The sequence below is a fragment of the Mesoplodon densirostris genome, chromosome 3 (genome assembly GCF_025265405.1).
Source record: "Mesoplodon densirostris isolate mMesDen1 chromosome 3, mMesDen1 primary haplotype, whole genome shotgun sequence".
In the NCBI taxonomy this organism is placed as follows: domain Eukaryota; kingdom Metazoa; phylum Chordata; class Mammalia; order Artiodactyla; family Ziphiidae; genus Mesoplodon; species Mesoplodon densirostris.
Genome location: NC_082663.1, coordinates 74,280,815 through 74,299,659, shown reverse-complemented (window position 1 = coordinate 74,299,659; position 18,845 = coordinate 74,280,815). Strand labels below are relative to the sequence as shown.

The window sequence follows — 18,845 nt, the reverse complement described above, 5'->3', positions numbered from 1 at the left end:
AGGAGACCACAAACACAGTAAATTAAGCAAAATGAGAAAACAGAGAAACACAGCAGATGAAGGAGCAAGGAAAAAACCTATGAGACCTAACAAATGAAGAGGAAATAGGCAGTCTACCTGAAAAAGAATTCAGAATAATGATAGTAAAGATGATCCAAAATCTTGGAAACAGAATGGAGAAAATACAAGAAATGTTTAACAAGGGCCTAGAGGAACTAAAGAGCAAACAAACAATGATGAACGACACACTAAATGAAATCAAAAATTCTCTAGAAGGAATCAGTAGCAGAATAACTGAGGCAGAAGAATGGATACGTGACCTGGAAGATAAAGTAGTGGAAATAATACCGTAGAGAGGAATAAAGAAAAAAGAATGAAAAGAATTGAGGATAGCCTCAGAGACCTCTGGGACAACATTAAATGCACCAACATCCTAATTATACAGGTCCCAGAAGAGAAAAACAAAGGGACTGAGAAAATATTTCAAGAGATTACAGTTGAAAACTTCCCTAATATGGGAAAGGAAATAGTTAATCAAGTCCAGGAAGCACAGAGAGTCCCATACAGGATAAATCCAAGGAGAAACACGCCAAGACACATATTAATCAAACTATCAAAAATTAAATACAAAGAAAACATATTAAAAGCAGCAAGGGAAAAGCAACAATTCACAAACAAGGGAATCCCCATAAGGTTAACAGCGGATCTTTCAGCAGAAACTCTGAAAGCCAGAAGGGAGTGGCAGGACATATTTAAAGTGATGAAAGGGAAAAACCTACAACCAAGATTACTCTACCCAGCAAGGATCTCATTCAGATTCGACGAAGAAATTAAAACCTTTACAGACAAGGAAAACCTAAGAGAATTCAGCACGACCAAACCATCATTACAACAAATGCTAAAGGAACTTCTCTAGGCAGGAAACACAGGAGAAGGAAAAGACCCACAAAAACAAACCCAAAACAATTAAGAAAATGGTAATAGGAACATACGTATTGATAATACCTTGAATGTAAATGGATTAAATGCTCCAACAAAAAGAAACAGATTGGCTGAATGAATACAAAAACAAGACCCTTATATATGCTGTCTACAAGAGATCCATTTCAGACCTAGGGACACATACAGACTGAAAGTGAGGGGATGGAAAAGGAAACTCCATGCAAATGGAAACCAAAAGAAAGCTGTAGTAGTAATTCTCATATCAGACAAAATAGACTTTAAAACAAAAACTATTACAAGAGAAAAAGAAGGACACTACATAATGATCAAGGGATCAATCCAAGAAGAAGATATAACAATTGTAAATATTTATGCACCCAACATAGGAGCACCTCAATACATAAGGCAAATGCTAACAGCCATAAAAGGGGAAATTGACAGTAACACAATCATAGTAGGGGACTTTAACGCCTCACTTTCACCAATTGACAAATCATCCAAAATGAAAATAAATAAGGAAACACAAGCTTTAAATGATACATTAAACAAGATGGACTTAATTGATATTTATAGGACATTCCATCCAAAAACAACAGAATACACTTTCTTCTCAAGTGCTCATGGAACATTCTCCAGGATAGATCATATCTGGGGTCACAAATCAAGCCTTGCTAAATTTAAGAAAATTGAAATCATATCAAGTATCTTTTCCAACCACAACGCTATGAGACTACATATCAGTTACAGGAAAATAATCTGTTAAAAATACAAACACGTGGAGGCTAAACAATACATTACTAATTAACCAAGAGATCACCGAAGAAATCAAAGAGGAAATCAAAAAATACCTAGAAACAAATGACAATGAAAACACAACGACCCAAAACCTACGGGATGCAGCATAAGCAGTTCTAAGAGGGAAGTTTATAGCAATACAATCCTATCTTAAGAAACAAGAAAGATCTCAATTAAACAACCTAACCTTACATCTAAAGCAATTAGAGAAAGAACAAAAAAAACCCAAAGTTAGCAGAAGGAAAGAAATCATAAACATCACATCAGAAATAAATGAAAAAGAAATGAAGGCAACGACAGCAAAGATCAATAAAACTAAAAGCTGGTTCTTTGAGAAGATAAACAAAATTGATAAACCATTACCCAGACTCATTAAGAAAAAAAGGGAGAAGACTCAAACCAATAGAATTAGAAATGAAAAAGAGAAGTAACAACTGACACTGCAGAAATACAAAGGATCATGAGAGATTACTACAAGCAACTATATGCCAATAAAATGGCCAACCTGGAAGAAATGGACAAAGTTTTAGAAAAGCACAACCTTCCGGGACTGAACCACGAAAAATAGAAATATAAACAGGCCAATTACAAGCACTGAAACTGAAACTGCGATTAAAAAATCTCCCAACAAACAAAAGAACAGGACCAGATGGCTTCACAGGTGAATTCTACCAAACATTTAGAGAAGAGCTAACACCTATCCTTCTCAAACTCTTCCAAAACATAGCAGAGGGAGGATCATTCCCAAACTCACTCTACGAGGCCACCATCACCCTGATACCAAAACCAGACAAAGTTGTCACAAAGAAAGAAAACTACAGGCCAATATCACTGATGAACATAGATGCAAAAATCCTCAACAAAATACTAGCAAACAGAATCCAACAGCACATTGAAAGGATCATACACAATGATGAAGTGGGGTTTATCCCAGGAATGCAAGGATTCTTCAATATATGCAAACCAATCAATGTGATACACCATATTAAAAAACTGAAGAAGAAAAACCACATGATCATCTCAATAGATGCAGAAAAAGCTTTCGACAAAATTCAACACCCATTTATGATAAAAACCCACCAGAAAGTAGGCAGAGAGGGAACTTACCTCAACATAATAAAGGCCATATATGACAAACCCACAGCCAACATCATCCTCAATGGTGAAAAACTGAAACCATTTCCACTCTGATCAGGAACAAAACAAGGTTGCCCACTCTCACCACAATTATTCAACATTGTTTTGGAAGTTTTCACGATGGCAATCAGAGAAGAAAAAGAAATAAAAGGAATCCAGGACTTCCCTGGTGGCGCAGTGGTTGGGAGTCCGCCTGCCGATGCGGGGGACGCAGGTTCGTGCCCCGGTCTGGGAGGATCCCGCGTGCCGTGGAGCGGCTGGGCCCGTGAGCCATGGCCGCTGGGCCTGCGCGTCCGGAGCTTGTGCTCCGCAACAGGAGAGGCTGCAACCCTGAGAGGCCCGCGTACGGCAAAAAAAAAAAAAAAAAAAAAAAAAAAAAAAAAAAAAGGAATCCAAATTGGAAAAGAAAAATTAAAGCTCTCACTGTTTGCAGATGACATGATACTATACATAGAGAATCCTAAATATGCTACCAGAAAACAACTAAAGCTAATCAATGGATTTGGTAAAGTAGCAGGATACAAAATTAATGAACAGAAATCTCTTGCATTCCTATACACTAATGATGAAAAATCTGAAAGTGAAATTAAGGAAACACTCCCATTTACCATTGTAACAAAAAGAATAAAATTCCTAGGAATAAAGCTACCTAAGGAGACAAAAGACCTGTATGCAGAAAACTATAAAACACTGATGAAGGAAATTAAAGATGATACAAATAGATGGAGAGATATACCGTGTTCTTGGATTGGAAGAATCAACATTGTTAAAATGACTCTACTACCCAAAGCAAACTACAGATTCAATGCAATCCCTATCAAACTACCAATGGCATTTTTCACAGAAGTAGAACAAAAAATTTCACAATTTGTATGGAAACACAAAAGACCCCGAATAGCCAAAGCGATCTTGAGAACAAACAACGGAGCTTGAGGAATCAGGCTCCCTGACTTCAGACTATATTACAAAGCTACAGTAATCAAGACAGTATGGTACTGGCACAAAAACAGAAACACAGATTAATGGAACAGGATAGAAAGCCCAGAGATAAACCCATGCACATATGGTCACCTTATCTTTAATAAAGGAAACAAGAATATACAATGGAGAAAAGACAGCCTCTCCAATAAGTGGTGCTGGGAAAACTGGACAGCTACGTGTAAAAGAATGAAATTAGAACGCTCCCTAGCACCATACACAAAAATAAACTCAAAATGGATTAAAGAGTTAAATATAAGGCCATACACTATAAAACTCTTAAAGGAAAACACAGGCAGAACACTGCATGACATAAATCACAGGAAGATCCTTTCTGACCCACCTCCTAGAGAAATGGAAATAAAAACAAAATAAACAAATGGGACCTAATGAAATTTAAAAGCTTTTGCACAGCAAAGGAAACCATAAACAAGACAAAAAGACAACCCTCAGAATGGGAGAAAATATTTGCAAATGAAGCAACAGACAAAGGATTAATCTCCAAAATTTACAAGTAGCTCATGCAGCTCAATATCAAAAAAACAAACAACCCAATTCAATAATGGGCAGAAGACCTAAAAAGACATTTCTCCAAAGAAGATATACAGATTGATAACAAACACATGAAAGGGTGCTCAACATCATTAATCATTAGAGAAATGTAAATTAAAACTACAGTGAGGTATCATCTCACACCAATCAGAATGGCCATCATCAAAAAATGTACAAACAATAAATGCTGGAGAGGGTGTGGAGAAAAGGGAACCCTCCTGCACTGTTGGCAGGAATGTAAATTGATACAGCCACTTTGGAGAACAGTATGGAGGTTCCTTAAAAAACTAAAAATAGAACTACCATACGACCCAGCAATCCCACTACTGGGCATATACCCTGAGAAAACCATAATTCAAAAAGAGTCATGTACCACAATGTTCACTGTAGCTCTATTTACAATAGCCAGGACATGGAAGCAACCTAAGTGTGCATCAACAGATGAATGGATAAAGAAGATGTGGCACATATAGACAACGGAATATTACTCACCCATAAAAAGAAACGAAATTGAGTTATTTGTAGTGAGGTGGATGGACCCAGAGTCTGTCATACAGAGTGAAGTAAGTCAGAAAAAGAAAAATAAATACCATATGCTAACACATATATATGGAATCTTAAAAAAAAAAATGGTTCTGAAGAACCTAGGGGCAGGACAGGAATAAAGATGCAGACCTACAAGAGATTGGACTTGAGGACACAGAGAGGGGGAAGTGTAAGCTGGGACAAAGTGATAGAGTGGCATGGACATATATACACTACGTAATGTAAAATAGATAGCTAGTGGGAAGCAGCCGCATAGCACAGGGAGATCAGCTCGGTGCTTTTTCACCACCCAGAGGGATCGGGTAGGGAGGCTGGGAGGGAGGGTGATACAAGAGGGAAGAGGTATCGTGATATATGTATATGTATAACTGATTCACTTTGTTATGAAGCAGAATCTACACCATTGTAAAGCAATTATACTCCAATAAAGATTTTTTTAAAAAAACAAAAAAACTTGAGAGAAAATTGAATGTTTAAAAAAAAAAAGAGGATATCTAAGATTTCAGAAATTAAGAATTTCCCCTCTCCCAAAATCTGTAAAAACTTATCTTCTAAGAATTTTTTTACCTCCAAACCATAAAGTTTCAACTGAGGAAGTAACAATTAATCACCAATACACGAAAAGAGGTAAGTTTATAGAGAGAGTTCACAAAATATGTTTTGCTAGCAAACAGATAACCTTGATCTGTTCAATGAATATGCTGATGATTTACAAGAGCATCTCGATTATATTGAAAATAAAGAATATATGCCTATTGATCTATGTTAAGAGAGTAACAGTCTACAGCAGTGATTCCAAGCCATGTTTTCTTGAAATGTTTCAAGGATTCCACAAACATTTAACTCAGTTCAAACAATGTTCTAAAGTTCTTAAAATAATAAACACATTTAAAGAGGTATATCCAAAAAAAGAATAAATTAAGACTATATTAAGCAATTTATAAAAATCATGGATAGGCCTGTTCAGTAGGAAAAGCTTCACATTATAGCAAACAAAAAATTACAAAATAGTTCAGTCATTTTCTTCATCATTAAATGTGAGAAAGATCTTTTTAACTTAATTGTAACTGAATTTAGAAAGACAGCCAGAGGTTGGTGCTGGCTAGAGAGTCCAAAGGTGCTCCAATGAGCCTTCTCAGCGTGTGTGAAAACTTACGTCACTTCAGTATCTAAAACCTTAATTCTCCAGAACACACAGTTTCTCTGTTCCTGTCAACTGCAGTTGTTAGGCAAATTACTACTCTACTTAAAAATCAAAGGAAAAATGATACCATAATCTCTCCCAAAGTGCCCTTGACTCTTTTGACAAAGAAAGTAATGATCAGGGGCCCTTCCAGAGCTAATGGCTCCAAATAGGTCTCCTCAGATAAAGACTCGGGAGCAAATTGAACCACTCCATTTGGATCACCAAACTTTTGTATCTAGAAAGAGAAACAGAGAGCAGAGTGAAAATGTATATAACAGCTATGGATGAAATTACGGTATCCAATATATCAATACACTGATGTATTGTGTATGTACAAGATAAGCTGAGGAAATGAAAGAAACACAATCATGATACTTGGATATAATCCACCTAGCTACCTGATTTTTAAAAACCTTCTTTATTACACTGATTGTTACCCAAAACAGGTAGGTTCTTATCCCCCAAGGATAATGGGAATAAGTGTTCAGAAAACTACAATTTGTAGAATCACCAAAGGATAATACTTCAATGACTGAATTTAGCTTTATTCGCCTCTCATTTGCTTCATTTAACCAGTTAAGTTTAGCTAACCTCTTTCTACTCGTTATGATATAATACAATATGGAGAGAAGCAAAGGCCCTGTGACGGTTAATTTAATGTGTCATCCTGGCTAGGCTACAGTGTCCAATTGTTTGGTCAAACACTAGTCTAGATGTTGCTGTAAAGGTATTTTGCAGATATGATTAATATCTACAACCAGCTGACTTGAGGTCACGAAAATTATTCTCAATAATGTGAACGGACCTCATCCAATCAGTTGAAAGCCTTAAAGAGCAAACACTGAGGCTTCCCAGAGAAGAAGGAATTGTGCCTCAGGACTGCAATTTAGGAATCCTGTTTTGAGTTTCCAGCCTGCTGGTCTGCTCCACAAAATTCAAACTCAAGACTGCAACTTCGGTTCTTTCCTGGGCTTCCTGCCTGCCAGCCTGCTTTATGGATTTTGGACTTGCCAGACCCTACAATCCCATGAGCCAATTCCTTAAAAAAAAAAACCTCTCTCCTTCTCCATATATATTTCCTAATAGTTCTGGTTCTCTGGAGACATCTGACTGATACAGACCCCAGACAAGAGTGTTTTCCAAACTTAAAAAAAAGGTGCATCTTTCAGTCTTTTTTTCAGTAACCTTGGTCCCCAGTACTTTCTGCCCAAATGGACTGGGTGATTCATGCAAAATATGCTGAACTCGGATCTGATCCACACCATCATTGCCCTAATTGAACAAATACCATTCTTCCTTCCAACAATCTGACTTGTGACTATCTGTGAACTTTTGTGTACTTTAATGGCAAAGATATCCAATGCATATGATATGACAAATGTCTCCTCTCTAAAAGTGCCAAGTATCCCCAAAACGTCAGATTTTCTCAGAAAGTATAAAATAAGTATCTCTCATTATCTTAAAGCCTTTAAAAATTATCAGTAATGAGGCTATGGAATAAACTAATATAACAACCAGAACATCTGACCCACAGGAATTACTATGACTTCATTTGGTCTTATAACTTTCAATTCATCATAAGCCCACAGAGTTTCAACAAATGTAAATGCATTTTCCAATAAATCGTTAAATCCAAAATTTTGTGGGCAAAACAAAGTCGGACTTACTGTTAATGTAACATCTTTAGCTCTGGAGTCTAATTTAGCTTCTCCTTTCACAAGTTTAAGTTTAATAATGAAAGTCTTTTCAAGTTCAATGTCATCATGAGGATAGACTATCAGAATGATGCTTCTCACTCCACCTTCCCCATCTCCAAAGGAGAAGGACCCGCTCACCGGGTCTGCGATATCTCTGTTCTGTGATGGTAAGGCTTCCTGAGAATTGGGTCCGACTATCTCCCAGTTTACCTGCAGGGTGTTTGTTTTTTTAATAGAAACGATCAGCTTTAAACAAAGAATTACTTAGCAGGATATGTAGTATTAAAAATATATATAATACATGTGAAAATTATTCTAGAGTATCTCCAGCAAACTCCTATGCTATCAACTCATGTTGCTTAAAACAATATTTGCAAATATAAGCTATGTATCTATAGAATATCTGTTTTCATGAATAGCAATGTCTAACAAGTAAAGAAAGATCTGAATACCCAGTCATTTGTTATCACCACAGGATAACAAAAACATAAAGGTACATATTCTAAATATACATATTAGAGTAATATGAACTTTAAAAATATGAGTACAGGGCCTCCCTGGTGGCGCAGTGGTTGAGAGTCCGCCTGCCGATGCAGGGGATACGGGTTCGTGCCCCGATCTGGGAGGATCCCATATGCCGCGGAGCGGCTGGGCCCGTGAGCCATGGCCGCTGGGCCTGCGCATCCAGAGCCTGTGCTCCGCAACGGGAGAGGCCACAACAGTGAGAGGCCCGCATACCGCAAAAAGAAAAAAAAAAATAAATAAAAAAAATAAAATAAATAAAAATATGAGTACAAACTGTCTTGCTAGTGCACAGCTTCTGTCCATCAAAACCTATTTGAATCAGACTATAAAATCATGTGAAAGGTCTGCTGGGCGTGCAGCAATAAATATACTTAAATTCCTAGTGTAAGAGGAACAGAAATTTTCATAAATTGTTACAAGAAACAAAAATTTTATATTGCAACAAATGCATTTTTTAAAGTTTCTATAATTTAAAATTGTATACTTTTCATATGCAAAAAGAAAGAAAACTGGGTACTTCTCTTTGCTTGTTTCATCTTTCATCAGCATTGGACACAGCTGACCGCTTCTTTCTCTTGAAACACTGTGTCCTGTCTTCCTTGGCTTACATGTTACTCACATAACACATACCTTCCTAGTTTTCCTTCTTTACTTCTCAATCTTTTTGGCTGGCTCTCCCTCCTCAGATCCCTAAATGTTGGGAGCCCGCGCTTGGGTCTATACCCCTTACATCCCTGTCTACACTCCTTAGGCCACAGTTTCAAATGCCTCCAGGTGTGTCAACATCTTTTGAATCTGTCTGCAGTCCTGACCTCCCCACAACCCACACTCGAACTTCCCCCTGTCTACCTGCCCCTCCACTGGGGTGTCTAGTAGCTATCTCAAATCAACAAGGCCAAAACAGAACTCCTGCTTTTCCCCCAAGCTTCGGCATCTCAGTAAACAGCACTACAATTTAACCAGTTGCTCAACTAAAATTCTAGCAGTTATCCTTGATTACTCTCTTCCCCTCCACAAGCCCAGTGAATTTTTCCTTCAGAACATACTCGATGTCCATTCCCATCTGGCCAGCTGCATCTCCACCCGTCTGAGCCATCGTCAGCTCTGCCCTGGGCTATAGAGGGCAAGAGCCTTCTAACTGCTCTCCCTGCTTCTACTCCGGCTTCTTGACAACCCATTTTCCTCACAGCAGTTATAAGTGAGCTGACAACCCAGTGACACTGACATCATTCCCCTGCTTAAAACTCTCTAATGGCATCCTATTTGCACTTAGACTCATCTTTAACCTGGCTTAGAAAGTTCTCTGTGACCAAACACCTACTGGCCCCTCTGATCTATCTTGTGCTGTTATCCCTTCATTTCCAAGCCCAGCCACCACATGGACCTCTGCATACTGCAAACATGCCAACTTTGTAGATCTGCACTAGCTAATCCCTCTGCCCAAATGCTCATCCCTCTAACAATTACTTGAGCACCTCTTTCTTATCATCTTTCAGCTTTAATATCACACCCTTACCATCCAATCAACAGTGGCCAGCAGGTCACTTATGATTGTGTCTCCTGATTTTACATTCCTGCCCAAAACTTAGTGTTATCAGATCATTTTCTTTTCATTTTTTTGTTTATTGTTTGAAAACTTTATGAGAACAGAGATGAAGTCTGTCTTGTTCACCAGTGCGTTCTCAGGGCCTATAACAGGGTCTGGTACATGGAAAGCCCTCTACAAATACTTGTTGAGTTTTACCAGAATCCTTCATTTAATTTTTAACTTTCTCTCAAGAGTGTCCTGAAGACAGTTATATGCCTTATGTATTTTTATGTACTTCAAAGGATTTCAGAAGCTGCTTTATACCTACTAGGTAATTAATAAGTATTACTGACTGTGAATAAATAAATGACTATATTTAAGGAATAAGAAAATCCAACACCATATCTATCTATCCAAATTATTTTTTAAATCATGGGGAGAATAACTCTACCTGAATCTCTCCCAAGAGTCCTCCAGTCCGCTCCAGCATCAAGGGTAAAATCATTGTAGAATTGGGATTAGGAACAGAAATTTTGCTTTGATTGAGAAATCTTACTACACCAAAGGGAGAGTCACTCTTGGCAATCGTGATTCTGCACACTAGGTGGCGCCCAAGGACCGCTCCACCAGTAGCTCCAACGAGCAGGATTTCAATGGGCTCCTCAAATTCACTGCATAGCAAGAAGGAGCAATTCTGTGAGTCTAAACATATTAAAATGCTTCTAAAATCCAAATAACTAGTCATTTTCCAAATTGGTCATACATATTCAAGGCACAGTAGTCACACACCAAGTGGTAAGAAGAGGGTGCTTAGCTAAAAGCACAAATGATCACTTCAATATTATATAAACTGGGATAGTTAGTAGACTTCCTTCCCCTCTTTTTAATTGCTTAATGCATTAAGGAAGTGATCTGCAGGATGTTTCCACATTCTGATTAGACTTTTCAAATCTAGAAGAATAAAAATTATTATTTCTTCTTCTGTTTGAGAAAAAGTGATGCACAATCACAATGGACTCCCAATCCCTTTTTCCCTATCTCAGCACCTCCTAAAGTGTCTCACTCATTTTTCAATGGGTACAAGTATAATCTAAAATTCTATTATCAGTGCAAAACATAGGTAAGGACTGGAGCACAATATGCCCATGTTATTTCCAATATCACTAAATAGTTTTACCTTTCATTGTCATCAATGATGGAAACATTTATAAAACTTAAGCTCTGCCCATGCTGAAAGGTGACTGAACTACCATGCAGTACATAATCAACACCACCAGGAACTGCAGAAGAGCTCTGAGAGATGACATCAGCTGTCACATGGCCGTAAGTGCCATGAAGCCTCATCACTGGAATCATGATCATCCCTACGTCCTCCTCCACTGTAACAGGAATTTGAAGTTAATTAGTATGCCAGACAAAGCAAGTGACTTTTATAAGATTCAGTCAAATCAAACATGACAATTAAATATAACAGTACAACACAAGCACTCAATTTTTCCGCAGTTCATTTATCGCTTTAAAAAACAATTAGTGAAAATGTCATGACAATTTTTTTAGGAGAACTACAGTATGTCACAAGTTGAAAATTATAGTGAGCAGTGTAAGTTAGAATTTAAATAATTGATTTAATCATTAGCATAGCCATTCTTTCTCTGTGTGCCACATATAAATAAATAACCCTTGCTTTTTTGACAATGCTAGATGAGCACAAAAAACACTTAAAATATGTGTACTCAAAGGAAACCATTCTGGATTGTTTCTGCATATTTAACTGAAACATCAGTAATATAAAAAAATAAGGTGTATGTTATTTATATCATGAGTGTTTGAAAAATCCATATATAAAGACGATTCTGTTACATTTTCAGTTCCTATGAAATCTACTTGTAAATCTGAAAATGTTTCCTCAGTGCTTGATTTCAACTTAAAAATTCTATTCATATTTTATTTCTTCTTCAGCTATGCTAACATATGTATATTAAAATATCATTTAATAGCGTTCACACTAGCCAGGGCTAAATAGTACTGAACTTACATTGTAATTATAAATGCATTGTCCCAAATATCCCCAAAGATAGTGAATCAAACAGAAATCAGTGAAAAAAAAGATCCAAGTCCCATTTTTCTGTTGGTGTAAAAATGCAGCCTTTTTTTACTCGCTGTAGACTGAAGTTCACAAAATGGTGATGTTTTCCATGACTTTACCCATGAAGTCAATACAAATCAACTCCTAAAGTGATTTCTGATGAACTTTAAAAATGGCTAGATAATGAAAGAATTTGACGGAGGCAATGAAGCCAAGAAATTAATTGCAACAAGAAGACACCATGTTTATTTTGAAAGGTATATTCATATTCTGCTTTTGAATAAAATCAGAAAAAGCAGCCACCTCCTTCTATCAGGAGGAAATATAACCATATATTCTGCATTTTGCTTCTACAAGAGGGGAGAATTGGCAAGATAAGGCAAGCTGCTATTAGAAACTGTTTCAAGAAAGCATGACTAGGAGTCCAGATACTACCTGCACCTGCGGTCCAGTAAAATATTTCAAAGGTGATTATTCATCAAGAAGTGAATATTCACTGATTTCTAATCACAAAGGAAATTAAGCCTTACATAAATTAGAAATATATTCATAAGTGTTCAAAATATAAACATTTCAACAATCTTAAAGTTAAACATAATTTCTCTAAATGCCTTATTCCCAACCATTCCACTTTGCCATACAAAAGTGAGATTCAAGACTGCCCAAAGGTAACTCAAAATGTATTTTAAAAATAAATATGTAAATATATATAAAGGTATATATAAATACATACAAAGGTGTATATATGTACACACGCACACACACACACATGCACACACCCCAAACCAGGAAAATTTGCATACGGCAATTCAAACTGACAATGTCGTGCTGAGGTACTCTAATTCAGAAATTGGTGGTAAATTTATAAGTAACGTTACTGAACCTACCTTCAAAGGCAGTATACCTTGGGTCAAATTCAATGATTCCCTCTGCGTTATCATTTTTCATTATGATGATTCGGACAATGGAGATGTCTCCTATTTCAGGAGGTTGATCCAGCTGAAGTCCATTTTCTTGGATGGTAAAATCATACCCTCTTTCAGAGTCATAAAAAATAAATAAAATAAACTGAGTATAATTGTTTAGCATGAATTGAAGAAGGGTCCTATTAGCTCCTATAATTTAGTCCTATTAAGCTTTTTCATCCTTTTAAAGATCCCAACACGAAAATACTTTTCTTTTCTGAAATGATGTTTGAAATATATTTCTGTGCTGTTCCCAATTATCACTGCCTGCATAAAACCAAAACTAATATAAAGTTATTAAACTTAGGCAATAGGAAGATAATAAAACTATTAGGAAATTGGGAAGAAGTTGGAAAATGAACCTCTGGGGCTAGGAATGTACTGCTGAACACATACTACAGTAATGGGTCACGGAAGGGAATGTACATTAAATTGTAGTACACTCAAAGATGGAAACCAGCTGGGCTAGAGATCTACAGTGTTAGGTTGAGAGGATTACTTTATTTTATTTTTTATGGAAGAGAGAGTTACTTTAAGGATATAATGAGTGTCATGCCACTAAAGAAATTTTAAGCTAAACCATCAAGATTCAAGAAAATATTCCAGTTTCTGTGAATATCAATTAAATCAATGCCTCTATTCTTTCATATAGATGGTAGTTTACTTGTCTAGCAATATATTTCTGCTGAGAAAGTCTCTTTTAAAGATTGCTATTACTCCCATCAAAGAAAAGTTTTGACTTCCTGGGTTTTACATCGCTTTAATTCCTGAAGCCACCAAAAAAGATGGCACTAAACCATTTTAGTCCTTCCTTCAATTCCCAAATTCTATTTACCCAGTATTTTTAACCTACCTAGTTTGGAAAGGTTGAACGCTCATTAATTAGATTATATACAAGACAAAATTAGAAAACTGGGGGTTAAAATATTAAATGATAAGAGAAACCGTTATTGGTAGTCTGAGATGGATCATAGTTTAGCTGCTTACCATAACTGAATATCAAGGCAGTAAACTTTCTAGCAACTAGGCAAATTGGGTTTATACTACTCTCCTTTTCAGATCAAAGGAAGCCTAGAAATTTATCTGGAAGAAAAACTTGTTTCCTCAGAATTAAGCTTAAGTAGGAATTGCCTTTTTAAAGAGCAGCAGCGAAGACAAATGACTCAATCCCCACTTAGTCAAAAACACAGGTATAATCTCACACATAATGAGTTACATTTACCAAACTTCACTCACTTAATTAAAACAGTCAGTGACCATCTCAAGTTTTAATACACTTAATAGAAGTACAAATTCATTCCCATCGTCAGACACAGAATCATACCTGGGAAATTTAAGAGTTGAAGTGTGAGTGAGTCCACAATAATTTTTCCCGGGGGAATGATATACACTCTGCCTAAGTCATTCAGTATAATATTTTAGTTAAAAAAAGCTTTAAAGCATTGCATTCATATCACAAATGCAAAAGCATTTTCATTGCATGCACAAGTAAACTTCCTTTAGGACCTATCTAAGTGCAAACATTATTCCAGTTGAAGGTTGTATGTAAGCCATAGGTGCAGAGGTGCTTCTTGAGCCACTTAACCTGTAGGTATTCCATCTATTTCATCATGCAACACGTGTTTCCCACCCTTGTTAATCAAGTCACTGCACTAAATCAGAGAGAGGGCCTCAATATGGTTAACTCTTGATTTTCACTGAAAACACGGTGCATTAACTACCAACCATCTTTTACTCAAATTTTCTCCCCTGCTTCAAAAATGCCATTGGGCAAACATCTACCTCATTCATCACAAAGAAGACAATATTGTACAGTCTTCAGAGACATCAAGGAAAGAAATCTCTCAGTCCAGCCTGTTCCCTGGTGTAGAGACAGAGATGGAGGAACCAAAATCTGCCCCACCAGCTGACCTTTGACCTAGAGAACAGCTCCTCTCTTTCCTCACCAAATTACTGCAAGCCTACACCATGTTCGATTCCCCTGCTGCCCAGAGTGACTTCACACAACAGAAACACATACTTTCAACTTTCAGGGAAAAATTTTATTTTAGAACATTGTATAATTAACAGTCTTTGCCACCACTGTCCTGGTCTAGTGTCACATAAATGTGAGACAAAGCAGGGAAAGACTGTTTTACAGTCAGTTCAGTATTAATCCCTGCACAACCTAGCTTTCACTCATCCTTTCTCTCTGTTTTGTTTCCTTTTCCCTATTTTTCTCTTTTACTTTACCTTCCCAGGAGTTCCACCTTTGTAATCACTAGGGAAAATTCCTCAGGGCCTTCAGGAAGGCTGTCATCAAGGATTTCAATGTGCACACTTTTCACCGTCTCCCTCGCTTCAAAGAGGAGCTGCCCTGGTGGAGGGATGAAATCCACGCCGGCCTCGGCTGTCCCACTCACAGCCTCAAACCAGAGCCTCACGGGGCCAAAAGAGCCACCCGAACGGATTACTGTGAGGTTAACCTATGCAAGAAGCAGTTTTTTATTTTGGATGAGTACTCTACCAGACAAGACTTAATTTTGAGTGTCTCTAATTCTATTTACCAGGATTATGTCGAAGTTACATGTAAATTTATCAAAGTATATAAATTCTACGTTAAAATGATATCAGGAACACGTTAATGAGTTTGTGAACACTTTACTTTGGAATATGAACAAAGAAACACATTTTAAAGATCACTCACAATATACAAAATAAAAATGATATTTAAGATTTTAAGCATTTCACGCTCCACCTTTTGCACTTCCTCTGATACCCGAAGTTGTTCTTGTGAAAAGGCGAATCGTCCATAGGGAAAGTCACTAGCCACCACTGTGATGTTGGCAGTGCTGCTGGATTCACGCCATACCCCCCCGTCGCTGACTCCAGTGAGCTGAAACTCATAGAAACACTTTTCCTCAGGAATGTCATCATTCAAAGCCTAGAGAAGGACAGAAAGAGCCATGAGCAGCAGAAGCTGAACATTAAAAAAAAATATATCTATCATATAAGCAAAACAACGAACTCTGTGATACTGACCACCTCCCACCACCCCACCACCCCAACCACACACACACACAGCAAAGGGCATAACAGCAATCAGTAATACTGATACCTGTAACACTACAATTGCTGCAGACTGTCCATCTCGCATTGTTAGTTTTCCTGAAGTTTCAGCAAATTCCCCCATGGAAGGAGGGAATATCCTCCAGTACACTGTGACCTCCCCAGAAATCACTGGGCCACGAACGAGGCTACAACAACACACAAATGTATATTTCATTTTTATTGAAAGAGCTTTTCCTAAATATTTGCTCTATCCTTCAACAATAAATAATTTTCAATTATTTCAAGAATATTATGAATTTCAATAACCCTATCTATCAACTATAAAGCAAAAAAAGTCTTTAACTCCAAGACAGTAACACCCAAAATACTGAGCTTGTGTAAATCTGATTAACAAGAATACTAGGAAAAGGTGAACACTAAAAGTAGAAGGCTTAAAGGAATAAAAAAAAAGTACGTATGGACTTTTCACTTACTACACAAGATACAAAGTACAAATAAAGAACAGTAAACACTTCACACATGCAATGTTAATGAAAAAACTACCAAAAAGATAAAGTTTTGACACAAATTCAACTACTTTATTGATAACTGCTATCTCACTCCTCATGAGAAAATTTATGATACACAAAATTGCCTATGATCATACTACCCTAGTTAAATAATAGGTCCTAATTTTAGAACAATCAGAATAATAAAATCTTTGATCCAGATGATTTTTTAAGGAATGATTCTGCAGCTAAGGCACACAAGCTTACAGAGATGAAGTAACTCTTATTTTACATGGTTAGTGACAGAACAGAGCTGAAAGCACAGAATTCTTGATGTTACTCAGTGTGCTCTCCTTGGCATGGGGCTGTGCAAATAATCTAAAAAACAGTCAGAAACCCTCTCATGGCCTACCCAGCTCTTTGGTGGGGATAATGGTGGACTCTGGGAGGGCTCACACCAAGGAGTACTACCCAGAACTATGGCTGCAACTGTCCTTGTCCCCACGGGGAGCCACAGCCACCCCTCCGCCTCTGCAGGAGACCCTCCAACACTAGCAGGTCCAAAGCAGAAGGCAGAGGGTACACACTCCCATTCCGCAAAGAAAGAGGTGCAGGGACCCTAAAGTAGCATTTTTTAAAAAGCTGTGTGGCTGACAGGGTCTTGGTGCTCTGGCCGGGTGTCAGGCCTGAGCCTCTGAGGTGGGAGAGCCAAGTTCAGGACACTGGTCCACCACAGACCTCCTGACCTCACATAATATCAAACGGTGAAAGCTCTCCCAGAGATCTCCATCCATCTCAATGCTAAAACCCAGCTCCACTTATCGACCAGCAAGCTACAGTGCTGGACACCCTATGCCATACAAGTAGCAAGACAGGAACACAACCCCACCCATTAGCAGAAAGGCTGCCTAAACTCATAATAAGGTCACAGACACCCCAAAACAAACCATCAGACGCGGTCCTGCTCACCAGAAAGACAAGATCCAGCCTCATCCACCAGAACACAGGCACTAGTCCCCTCCACCAGGAAGCCTACACAACCCACTGAACCAACCTTAGCCACTGGGGGCAGACACCAAAAACAATGGTAACTACGAACCTGCAGCCTGCGAAAAGGAGAACCCAAACACAGTAAGTTAAGCAAAATAAGAAGAGAAAGAAACACACAGCAGATGAAGGAGCAAGGTAAAAACCCACCAGACCTAATAAATGAAGAGGAAATAGGCAGTCTACCTGAAAAAGAATTCAGAATAATGATAGTAAAGATGATCCAAAATCTTGGAAATAGAATAGACAAAATACAAGAAACGTTTAACAAGGACCTAGAAGAACTAAAGAGCCAACAAACAATGATGAACAACACAATAAATGACATCAAAAATTCTCTAGAAGGAATCAATAGCAGAATAACTGAGGCAAAAGAACGGATAAGTGACCTGGAAGATAAAATAGTGGAAATAACTACTGCAGGGCAGAATAAGTAAAAAAGAATGAAAAGAATTGAGGACAGTCTCAGAGACCTCTGGGACAACTTTAAACACACCAACATTCGAATTATAGGGGTCCCAGAAGAAGAAGAGAAAAAGAAAGGGACTGAGAAAATATTTGAAGAGATAATAGTTGAAAATTTCACTAATATGGAAAAGGAAATAGTTAATCAAAAAATACACTAGAAGGAATCAATAGCAGAATAACTGAGGCAGAGGAACATTCTACATAGTGGAAATAACTACCGCAGAGCAGAATAAAGAAAAAGATTGAAAAGAATTGAGAACAGTCTCAGAGACCTCTGGGAGAACATTAAAATACACCAACATCCTAATTATAGGGGTACCAGAAGAAGAAGAGAAAAAATAAGGGACTGAGAAATATTTGAAGAGATTATAGTTGAAAACTTCCCTAACATGGGGAAGGAAATAGTGAATCAAGTCCAGGAAGCACAGAGGGTCCCATACAGGATAAATCCAAGGAGAAACATGCCAAGACACATATTAATCAAACTATCAAAAATTAAATACAAAGAAAAAATATTAAAAGCAGCAAGGGAAAAGCAACAATTCATACACAAGGGAATCCCCATAAGGTTAACAGCGGATCTTTCAGCAGAAACTCTGCAAGCCAGAACGGAGTGGCAGGACATATTTAAAGTGATGAAAGGGAAAAACCTACAACCAAGATTACTCTACCCAGCAAGAATCTCATTCAGATTCGACAGAGAAATTAAAACCTTTACAGGTAAGCAAAAGCTAAGACAATTCAGCACCACCAAACCAGTTCTATAAAAAATGCAGGGCTTCCCTGGTGGCGCAGTGGTTAAGAATCCGCCTGCCAATGCAGGGGACACGGGTTCGAGCCCTGGCCCGGGAAGA

The 18,845-nt window shown here is 37.7% G+C and overlaps 1 protein-coding gene across 1 annotated transcript in view; it reads right to left on the bottom strand.

Moving 5' to 3' along the window:
• ADGRV1 (adhesion G protein-coupled receptor V1) overlaps positions 1 to 18,845 on the bottom strand; it is a 525,892-nt gene that overhangs the window by 346,627 nt on the left and 160,420 nt on the right. The window contains exons 61-68 of the mRNA XM_060091810.1: positions 16,035 to 16,173; positions 15,675 to 15,860; positions 15,170 to 15,402; positions 12,860 to 13,008; positions 11,064 to 11,265; positions 10,338 to 10,557; positions 7,804 to 8,043; positions 6,222 to 6,371 (exon numbers count right to left, since the gene is read on the bottom strand). Of these exons, the coding sequence (XP_059947793.1) occupies positions 6,222 to 6,371; positions 7,804 to 8,043; positions 10,338 to 10,557; positions 11,064 to 11,265; positions 12,860 to 13,008; positions 15,170 to 15,402; positions 15,675 to 15,860; positions 16,035 to 16,173 (1,519 nt within the window). The remainder of the gene's footprint in view (positions 1 to 6,221; positions 6,372 to 7,803; positions 8,044 to 10,337; positions 10,558 to 11,063; positions 11,266 to 12,859; positions 13,009 to 15,169; positions 15,403 to 15,674; positions 15,861 to 16,034; positions 16,174 to 18,845) is intronic.